Below are 11560 nucleotides of genomic sequence, written 5' to 3'. Positions count from 1 at the left end.
ATGCAAACCCAAATTTATGTGGGAGGTCTTACCTCTTGCCTTAATCTGGACAAGGGCAATGTCTGTTCCCATTTTTACACTGATAAAATGTACCCAATACATAATGCGTATAGCATTCATTCTCATGCACATTCCCAAATGCAACTCTGGCTGTGAATAATCTTGAATTTGAATGAGATTTATAGGCATTAACCAAAGGTTAAATGCAAAATGATGATTTTCACAATTTTATCAGCACAATTTTCCCAGAATTTACATTAAATTAAGGGTAACCAATTTGTACGGGATGGTTGGAGTATCAAACCAACTCCGATTTGCAATCTGAAGTTATAGGGATCTGTATCAGATACCTAATGGCTAATTTGAACCCTCAATTGCACCAAATTATAGTGATTAGCACTGATTAATCATTGATTAGCAAATTAATACTCTGTTTTGTGTGCAAAAAACAGAGTATGCGGGGAGTCCAGATCTGGTGCCTTCCACTTCAAATGAGCTCAAATTCTTTCAAAGGCATCAATAGCAATGAGTCTAGTAGAGGATTAAGCCAAGAAACACAAGATTTGACCAAATAATGAAAGCTTAATCTCTGTTTTACCAAAGTCACCTGTAGATTTGATGAAGAGCTTTGATCTCAATGTAGACTTGATGAAATTGAATTCTGTCTTCACCAGCTTGTAGAGCATGCTTGATTACCCCTTGGGCTAAGAGGAATTAAAGACCTTTGATCTGTGGAAGTAGAAATCACCAAATCATCTCAGAAAAACGTAGCTTTTTAATTAGCAAAAATCGGGAGCTTCCGTGGGCGGTTTGCGCTTCTGATTCGATGGGCTGGAGCTCCTATGGGTTAGCTAGCTTGTGTTAGAATCTTATTCCCTAATTCTATGTGTGCAAGGTGCTAGAGATCCTCCACTGGCTGGGGGTCAAGGGGAGAAGTGAAAACTCACTAAAAAAATGATTTTTTGCTAATTATCTACTAATCCTAATTAATTAACTAATGGGCTCATAAATCTAATTGATTCTAGGCATGGCTCTGATACCATGTTGAAATTTGAGCAAAATGATGAGCTATGGTGGATCAAACACTAGAATCAACATGATTAATAAAGTGATTAAGAAATAATTAAGACGTAATTAGTAAATAATTAGCAAATAGATTAATGTAGGCATGGATACTCAAAAACCAGCAAATTCTCATTAGGGATATGCCTCAATTTATAGAGTTTACATCAAGCATCAAATCCCATTGATTTCTCCATGATTCACTCCCAGAATATCTCCACCTTTTGCTTGATTCTCTCCACCTCTTCTCTTTTCCCTGAATATCTCCTAGAATATCTCCACACTCCTAAATTCCCTCATGCTACCCATTATTCTCTCCTAGTAGATTCTTCTAACCTTTTCACAGGTTCTTTCACAATTACATCTCCTCTTTTACAGCCTCTATCCAAGAGCTTGTTCCCACACACACCCTATTCACTTGTATATTTCAACACAAGGTATGTGTATGGCTTCCAAGAACATGTACCCTTTTTATACTATAGTTTAAGGCTTAAAGAAGAAGTATTGTGTGCTTGCAACATTTGTATTAGAGCACCAGGCTTAGCTTCTAAGCACATTATCCCAAGAAGGTGTATAGATCCATTAGTAAAATGGAGCTAGGGTAGCAAATGGAGCCAGGGTAAGAGCCAAGGTAACAAATGGAACCAGGGTAGAAAATGGAACCAGGGTAGCAAATGGAGCTAGGGTAGCAAGTTCAACCACTAAGCACATCATCTCAAGAAGGTGTACAAATCCATCAGTAGAATGGAGCCAGGGTAGCAAATGGAGTGGTCTGCCAATACGCAATGTTGGAGGAAAGCATTCTTTGTGAGTGTGTACTCAGAAATAGTGTATCATTTAGCTCTCAAAGGCCTAGCAATAGGCATGATCACTTCTAGCAGGTGACCCTCTACAACCATTGTGTATGGGGACAACAATGGAAGAGATGCTCAGTTGTTCATTAATACTTGAAGTGGAGTTTAGAAATGGATGGTGTTTATTCAAATTTATAAGTGAAAGTAAATAGTCCATGGAGGACGGAAGGATGATAGAGAAGGGGTGTTGAAATATGGCCCATGATGTCATGCATGGAGCACATATATGTGGGAGCAAGGTAGGTGGAGGTTAGGATGTCATGAAATTAAAATGGATGAAGAATAAGGTTATTCGAGAATGTGAACATATGAATATAAATGAGATTCAATTGTCAAAAAGTAGGCACATGGAAAGTGCAAGGGTGCACAAGGCATGTGGGCATTTATGAACACATTGATGGCACAAGGGTGCATGGAGCATGTGGATGAGAGCTTGATGAGATCTATAAATGGATGTAACAAATGAATTCTCGGTATGCTCTCATGGGCAAGGGTTTGTGGCCCTTTGGTGAAAGGCAAGAATGTGGTAGTGTTTGATGATTCCAAAGTTGTGGAAGATGATGAACGAGCTCAGTCCATTATAACTCTAAATATGGACAAAAATCTCATCCATCATGTGGCCAACATGAAGACCGCTAAGGAAATGTGGGATAAGATGGCAAAGTTGTATGGAACAAAGGGCAAGCACTCGTGTATCTCTTTTAAGGTGAAATTTTTCGGCCTTGAAATAAATAATGGAGAGTCCGTTGGAGGCTTCATAAGAAACATGGAGAGAATAATGGAACAATTTAAAAGCATTGATGTAAGAATGGAAGAGGAGGATACTGTGGCTGTTCTTCTCAAGGAAATGCCCAATGAGTTCTCCAACCACGTAACCACCCTAAAGCACCTTCCCAACCCTACCTTCCAAGGCATTGAGGTGTCTCTCCTTGAAGAAGATCAATGACTACATGTGAAGAATGGAGGTTCTACATCTACTTCTCCTACTACATCAAATGAGGCTCTTGTCATGAAGCAAAGGGACTCCTATGATAAAGGAGTGTTATAAATAAGCACACATTGTAACTCACAAGCCAATTATTGTACAAGCCTATGTTATAAAGCATTTTCCCCTTGTTTTTGGTGTATGAGTATGTCCAAGGCCTTCCCATGTCCCATGTGGCCATGTCCCATGGTTAGCATTAAGGGGGGGTATTGAAATTGTTGTATGCTCATGTTGAGATAAGGGGTGTGTGTGTGTGTGTGTGTGTAGCAAACCATCTCATGTTGAGATAAGGTTAGTGTGTATCAAACCCTATCCTAGAAGCTATAAAGGGATCAACTCTCTCGCATATTGTGTGAGCGGAGAAAGGCACTTTGTAAGTCTTATTTTAGCTTAAGAAATTCATAAGATTTTTGCTACTTGGCCCTCCCTCTCTCCACATAACCTTATCTTGTTTGTATTTTTGTGATTCTCATCCATGCTTTTCAACTTGGTATCACAGCCAATCATATCAAGGCGTCTCTTCTCCAAGTGCAACTCACCTAGGCTCTTGCTACCTTCAACGGATTTCACCTCTTAACAATCGAATGAGGAGGTAAACATTGGCTACACTGGGTTCCAACACTCGTTCTCCACGTGGAAGTAGGTAGCTAAAGCCTTAATATAAGGCTTATAATACTTGTTAGAAGTATTAAACAAGCCTTAAACTTCAATTGCAGGATCGTCCACTTTTGTGTAGCATCTTGATGTCTCCTTGCTTTATCCACACTACCCTTTCTCGTCAATGTCATCCTCTCCACCTCCCAACTGTCGCCTCCTCTCTCCAACACAGCTCTTGTGATGATTGTAAGGCTATCCTCCGCCTAGCTAAGGACACATGCCTTTGCATGCTACATGCCACCTCCACCACCATCTAAGGGTCAACCATTAGCCTCATTTTTTCAAATGGTGTAAAATATCCCCAAATAGAGTGTGTTCATATGCAATTTCTTTATAGTGTCTACAATCATTAAGCTTGCTTTTCTTCTTTCGTATTGAGGCATCTAGTTTGTAAAGAATCTAGACAGTGCTCTTGCTATTCTATAAGGAAAGTAGTAAGACCTCTCCTACCTCCCCATCATCATCATGTCAAAAGACACATATGTCATTGACAAGTTCAAAATGGACAAGGGTTTCACACTTGGCAAGTCCAAGTGTGGTATACTCTCATGGGAAAGGGTTTGTGGCCCTTTGGTGAAAGGCACGAACATGGTGGATTTTAATGATTCAAAGTTGTGGAAGATGATGAATGAACTTAGTCCATTATAGCTCTAAATATGGAAAAAAATCCCATCCATCATGTGGCCGACACGAAGACCACAAGGAAATATGGGATGAGATGGCAAGTTGTATGGAGCATAGGGCAAGCACTCCCGTATCTCTCTCAAGGTGAATTTTTTTGGCCTTAAAATGAAGAGTGGAGAGTCCCTTTGAGGCTTCATAAGTAACATGAAGAGGATAATGGGACAACTTGCAAGCATTGATGCAAGAATCGAAAAGGAGGATACCATGGCAGTTCTTCTTAAGGAAATGCTCGATGAGTTCTCCCATCACCACCATAAAGCACCTTCCCAGCCCTACCTTCGAATGCATAGAGGAGGCTCTCTTTGAAGAATATCAATGACTACGTGTGAAGAATGGAGGATCTACATTGAATTCTCCTACTATATAAAATGAGGCTCTTGTCATGAAGCATAACCTTAAATTCTCTTATTGTAACAAAAAGGGCATATAGCCGATCAATGTTTCAAAAGGTATCCCCATAAGCTTAAATGTAGAAAGTGTGGAGAGAAAGGGAACACTACTTCAAGGTGTCCACAATGTGCTTCTAAACAAGAGGCAGAGAACTTTGTATCCAATACCTCTATTCCTAATGAGGGAATCCTATGATAAAGGAGTTTTGTAATAAGCACACATTGTAACTCACAAGCCAATTCTTGCACAAGCCTATGTTCTAAAGGCTTTTCCCCTTGTTTTTGGTGTATGAGTATGTCCAAGGCCTTCCCATGTCCCATGTGGCCATGTCCCATCATTAGAATTAAGGGGGGGGGGTGTTGAAATTGTTGTATGCCCATGTTGAGATAAGGTGTGTGTGTGTGTGTGTGTAGCAAACCATCTCATGTTGAGATAAGGTTTGTGTGTATCAAACCCTAGCCTAGAAGCTCTCTCTCATCTTGTGTGAGAGGAGAAAGGCACTTTGTAATTCTTATTTTAGCTTAAGCAATTCATAATTTTTTGCTACTTGGCTCTCCCTCTCTCCATGTAACCTTATCTTGTTTTTCTTTCCATGATGCCCATCCATTCCTTTCAACTATATTGGTGTCCGAAAGCCTATATATGGACTTAGCTAATAATTATTTGATGCATCTAGATCATAGAGTAGGACTTTTAAATTCCAAGACTACCTTTTCAAGGCATGCATGCATATTGCTACCAGAACATGTAGCCTTTTTGTACTCTATGAATATACTAACAGTACAGCTATCTCTCTCTCTTCTCTGCATATCTTCTTTGCGTTTTACAATTAGGACTTTTAGAGTCCAAGACTACCTTTTCAAGGCATTCCTATGGCTACCAAGAACATTTACCCTTTTTGTACTATATGAATATACCAAAAATACAGCTATCTCTCTATGTTCTCTCCATCTCTTCTTTGCATTTTGTATATGAAAGGTGTTTAGGGCTAAACAAAGAAGGCTTTTGTGCATGTAACATTGGTATTAGAGCATTAGGCTCAGCCAGCACTAAGCACATTGCCCGAAGAAGATATACAGATGCATCAACAAAATGCAGCCAAGGTAGCAGATGGAGTGGTTTGCAAGGCAATGTTGGAGGAAAGCATTCTCTGGGAGTATGTACTCAAAACTAGTACATTATTTTTCTCTCATATCAGTTCCAAAAGCCTAGCAAACAGGCATGACAAGTTCCAGCACAGGTGACCCACCATCAGCTACATTAAGGGAAAGGGATAATAGGAATAGGGACAACAATGGAAGAGATGCTCGGTTCTTCATCAAGACTTAAAGTGGAGTTTTAAAGTGGACGGTGTTCAATCAGAGTAGTAAGTCAAAGTGAGTATTCCAGGGAGGATGAAAGGAGGATAGAGTACTTGCCCCGTCATCAAGTTTATAGTAGGAGAAGATGTCACATGCATGCCCATACTGCCATGGCATAAATCTCAGCAGAAGACACAGAGCTTGTGTGTATGTAACATTGGTATCAGAGCTTTAGGTTTAGTAATGCTAAACACTTATGGTGTCCTAGACGAAGGCAAACAATCCAACAAACACAAGACATGGAAGAAGTTCCCAAGTGGTTAGTTGGTGGTGTTCCACGAGATCCCAGGGGAATGGTAGCCTTGTGAGTCAGATGCCACTTGGATCATACCGAAAAAGGCATGTAAGGGGTGGAGTGAGGATGCCACACTTAATACTCAGGAAAAGAATACCAAAGAAAGTGTTCAAGGACAAGGCATGAAGGCTAGGGGATAAAGTGGAATAGATGCACAAATCTCATCTGATTTGGAGTGGAATTGGAGATAGGGCAAGGTTTTTAGTGATGAAAAGGTTGCCAATAAGGGAAGGATGTAGCTATAGGAGACAAGGGATAATACCAATCATCCATGGTCATCATCATCGAGTTTAGCAAAAGTAGATGTCATGTGGAGACAGGGGATGATGATAGTCATGCAAGGTCAAAACTAGGAATCTCATCCTTGAGTTGAGCATAAGCAGATGCCATGTGCATGCACATGGATGTGCTCATCCTCCCAAGTCTAATCTTTGAAAGGCAACAGATAAACATAAGATTTAGGGCATTATTAGGACACTAGAAGACACTAGGAAGGCTCCTTTTGGATAAGACTTCATCACCTAGGTGTGAGGAGCACTATTGGTTGGCTGGTAAAATTTATGAATTTTATTTCCATAGATGCTAACTGACATCAACAACAATCAGCCATCATATATTAGTGTCTCAAGGCCTACATAAACTCTCATCCGAGAATTGTTTGATTCATGTCATTCCTTTTGGGATTGGATAATAGAATATGACTTTTAAAGTGCAAGACTACTCTTTTAGCATGCCTATGGCTACCAAGAACATGTACCCTTTTTATACTATATGAATATACAAAAAATACAGCTATCTCTTTCTCTTTTCTACATCTCTTCTTTGCATTTTGCATCTATGTGTTCCTATGAGAGGTGTTTAGGGATAAAAGAAGAAGGCTTCCATGAATGGAACATTGGTGTTAGATCATTAGGCTTAGCCACCATCACTAAGCACATTGTCCTAAAAACGTGTACAAATCCATCAAGAGAATGCAACCAAGGTAGTAGATACAGTAGTCTAGAAATAGGTGATTCTGGAGGAAAGCATTCTCTGGGAGTATATACTCAAAACTAGTATATCAATTAGCTCTCTCAGCCTAGCAAATAGCCGTGATCAATTCCTAATATAGGTGACTCGCTACTTGTTGTGTTAAGGGAAAGGGATAGCAAGCATGGGGACAATTGTGGAAGAGATGCTCAGTTCTTTCATCAAGACTGAAACTGGAGTTTATAAGTGGATAGTATTTGGTTAGAGTAGTAAGTCAAAGTCAAAAGTCCACGGAGGACAAAAGGATGACAGAGTATCTGTCCCGTCATTAAGTTTACCAGGAGGAATGTCATATGCACACATGTGCTCCTTCCATGGCATAAATCTTAGGATATTCAGCATATTCCTTGGTTTAGATAACATTTACAGAATTAACAAGGCTAAGACATGGTCTTATAGCATAAACAAGGCTAGGATATGGTATTATGAGCAATCGGCAACATCATGGGCATTGTCCGCAACATGAATAGTACCAAGGTCACATGTGTGAACATTTGATGCTCAATTTATCAGGTCATGGACATGTAAACATGCTGATAGCCCCTACATCTAGCCGACCAAGCATATTCAAGCCTTTAGGCTTCATTTTTAGAAATCATCTATTCCCTCTTTTGGGCTTAGGTCATCATGTAGGTAGTAGAATAGCATCAGGATGTCATGTGCATGCACATGGACATGTTTATCCTAGGGCTAATCTTTGAAAGATAGCAGATACATAGAATAATTAGGTCATGAGTAGGGCACTAGAAGACACCAAGAAGGGTCCCTTTGGATCAAGAATTGAAGGGAGACCATAAATGGGGACAACAATGGAAGAGATACACATTTCTTCATCAAGACTTGAAGGTGAAGTCTAGAAGTGGATGGTGTTCAGTCAGAGTAGTAAGTCAAAGTTAGGAGTCGAGGGAGGACGGAAGGATGACAAAGTATTTGCCCTGTGATGTCACATGCATGAGTGTGTTGCCATGGTATAAATCTCATAATATTCAGCATATTCCTTGGGTTAGACAACATTTAGGACATTAGAAAGGCTAGGATATGGTCTTATGAGTAGTCTCCAACATCATGGGCACTATTGGCATGAACAATATCAAGGTCACATGTGTGAAACTTTAATGCTTAATTTATAAAGTTATGGACGTATAAACAGACCGATAGTTTTTAAGACCAACATATTGAGGCCTATATAAGCTTTAGGCTTCATTTGTAGAAATCATCTATTTCGTCTTTTGGGCTTATGTCATCATGTAGATAGTAGAATGTCATGTGCCTGCACATGGACATGCTTATCCTAGGGCTGCTGACCTCAAGAAGGTAGCAAATAAATAGAAGATTTAAGGCACGAGCAAGGCATTGAAAGACACCAGGAAGGGTTCTTTTGGATCAAGACTTGGTCGACCAGGTGTAAAGACCACACTAGGCTCATCCTGTAGCATCTATGGATCTTATGTCCATAGATGCTGGGTCGAGAGTAGTTGGCCCTAGCATGAATTGGAGTCCCTAGACCTATATAAAGGCTCAACCAAGAATTGTTTGATTCATCTCATTCCTTTTGGGATTGGATCATAGATTAGGACTTTTGGAGTCCAAGACTACCTTTTCAGGGCATGCCTATGGCTACCAGGAACATGCACCCTTTTGTACTATATGAATATATTGAAAATAGGGCTATCTCTCTCACTCTTCATCTCTTCTTTGCGTTTTGCATCTATGTGTTCCTATGAAAGGTGTTTAGGGCTGAAGGATGACACAAAGCTTCTATGTATGTGACATTGGTATCAGAGCTTGAGGTTCAGCAATCTAAACATTGACAATGTCCTAGATGAAGGTGCAAAATCCAACATGAGCAACACAAGACCCAAGGGGAATGGTAGCCCTGTGAGTCGGATGCCAGTTGGGGCATCCCATGAAAGGCTTTCACATCAATCCTTTTCACCATGGATTCAAGAGGGTAATTTGTAAATTTTGAAACCTAACATTTGTTTTCAAACTTTAAGCTTATTATCACTAAAACTTGACAAAACTCATGGAGGAGCTTCGAAAATTCATGAATAAGTCCTATGAGAGGAAATCGAAGCTTTTAAAAAAAATTCAATTAAAAAAAAATATCGATCTGCCATTCAAGCGATGATATGCTATTGCTTCCACACCTGTTCAGAGGCGAGCTTCACAGCGAAGCCGTTTAGGACATGCGTGTAGGAGTATAGCTTCTCAATAGAGCTCCCGGTCGTCTCCGAATTAGTTCGTGCAAGCAGTGAGTCGTGTTTCTCCGTCAAGTACTCCACATAACGTTGCGCTTCCAGCCCACTGCAATATATCGTAAAAAACAAAGAAAATGAAATATAACCTATTTCTGTATATCTAAACAGGATTTGAAAACTCTTCCATCCATCTCAATTAACCTACTCTAACCCTAATTAAGCTACCCTGCTGCATTTAAACTGCAAGATTATCAAGCTCGTGCATAGTCGATTTTACCGGAACTTCTCCACCATCTTTCTGTCTCCCCCATCAGCGGCGGCGAATTTGGTCACAACAGGCTCATCTTCCATTACCACTATGTAAAGTTCTGATCGGCACATGATTATCCCTACTAGCTCTAGCATGATTAACACCATGAGCGTGCGCTCCATTTTCGCTAAATAATAGCCAAACCAGCTACTATTGGGTCTAGCTTAATTAACTAACAATGATTCAAACCTCAACCCTGACTATTAATTAAGCTATCCTCTGCCAACACAGTGTGGAGCACCATCAATTCATGTGATATCATGAGAGGACCTCAGGGCTAGCTTATGGACAGCACTAATTAAAGTTTTGTCCTTAGAAGAAAAGAAAGTGTCTCGCATGCACAAATTAAAGATCGACTGAAGGCGCAGCAGCTGTCCTACTGAATCATCCGTGCCGTTTGAAAAACTAACGATATGGAAAGCGATGATAACTATGGTTTTTTGGGTGTCGTCGTTCACATTATTGTTAAATCAATGAGCCTAGAAGCCATCGACATGTTAAATAACGGAATAAACTATGCAGATAATAGCGCCAGAGCCCGAGATGATTCAGTAGGCGAGTCGTTAATTCTATCCTATATTGTTGAAACTGATATTTCTTAACACTGTTCTTGGTTGATGGGTTTGAGGTTCTTGGTTGATGGGTTTGAGGAAGACCGTGTGCCAATCAATCCTTAGGCACAAACCTAATAGAAACCATTAGGGGGCCTAGGAGGTCCTCAATAGAGCCTCCTAAGAAAATTCTTGCATTTATCTTTTGGTCGCTTAAAAATACTTCACTATCAAGAACCCATAAAAAACGATTATTGTAAATGCAATGTTTTAGTAACAAATTAATAACCATTACAACTCAAAATTCTAAATTTTATGAGAGAGAAGATGAACCATCCCGACCATCCACAAACAAGAAAACTCCAATAAAGTATATATGGAAGTATAAAAAACAACCCATTGTTCATGCAAGCAAATATGGCCCCCTAGGCATCTGACTCATAGGAAGAAAGTTATATTAGAAGCAAGCAAAAGAACCGATACAACTTAGGCATAAGGGATCGAAATCCTTATCTCTTTGGTGTTATGGTTCTCTCTATCTACAGGACTAGATTTCAAAATAGTATCCAAAATTTAATAAACCAACATCATTGCTACAATATATAGGCAAGAAAAAGTTAAGTTTTCTTTGGTACGTATTTCAAGTGGTTAAGACAAGACGAGATTATTAAAAGACAACAAAATAGTTTTTAAATTTTTCTTGCTCAATTATTTTGTTACAAAACAATGATTTTCATGTTCAATGAATGTTACAAATAATCAACATCATCAAAGCATATTTTAGAACTAAAAATATAGTGCTCTTACTAATGTTGGAACTTGTAATAAGGTAAATGCCATTGTGCCATGACTATGTGTGTAAAGTGTTGTCCAATTTAAAAAGTGAACAAGGCTGAACACCTTAGGGCTAGAGGGATAATTTTTAATTTTCCTAAAATAATAAAACCTTATAATGAAAATATGATAGAAGATCTACTTTTAAACTTAAATCTAAACTATAAATTTAAATCATAATTTTAACCATAATCATAAACTTAATTATGATTATCCCACTAGATTAAGCTAATTCCATTATTCCTCTTTTCGTAATTTGATAGGATAATCTATTTCTCATTTAGAATCAATTAAAGTAGTTTTTAACTACTAACTTATCAATGAGAAGCATTCTTTTGCTAAAGAAT

General features: G+C 39.1%; 1 protein-coding gene across 1 annotated transcript; it reads right to left on the bottom strand.

Moving 5' to 3' along the window:
- Positions 1 to 257: 257 nt before the first annotated feature.
- LOC147633198 (subtilisin-like protease SBT2.5) lies at positions 258 to 10212 on the bottom strand. The gene is made up of 3 exons (XM_086805816.1): positions 9796 to 10212; positions 9468 to 9624; positions 258 to 729 (listed from the first exon to the last, which is right to left on the bottom strand). Exons 1-3 carry the CDS (start codon positions 9948 to 9950, stop codon positions 715 to 717), a joined length of 327 nt encoding a protein of 108 aa, XP_086661942.1. The 5' UTR covers positions 9951 to 10212; the 3' UTR covers positions 258 to 714.
- Positions 10213 to 11560: the final 1348 nt, after the last annotated feature.

Source organism: Cibotium barometz, chromosome 12, assembly GCF_041138505.1.
Source record: "Cibotium barometz isolate CiBa-2024 chromosome 12, ASM4113850v1, whole genome shotgun sequence".
Classification (NCBI taxonomy): Eukaryota; Viridiplantae; Streptophyta; class Polypodiopsida; order Cyatheales; family Cibotiaceae; genus Cibotium; species Cibotium barometz.
The sequence above is the reverse complement of the archived record's forward strand: the minus strand, read 5'-3'. Positions and strand labels throughout refer to the sequence as shown.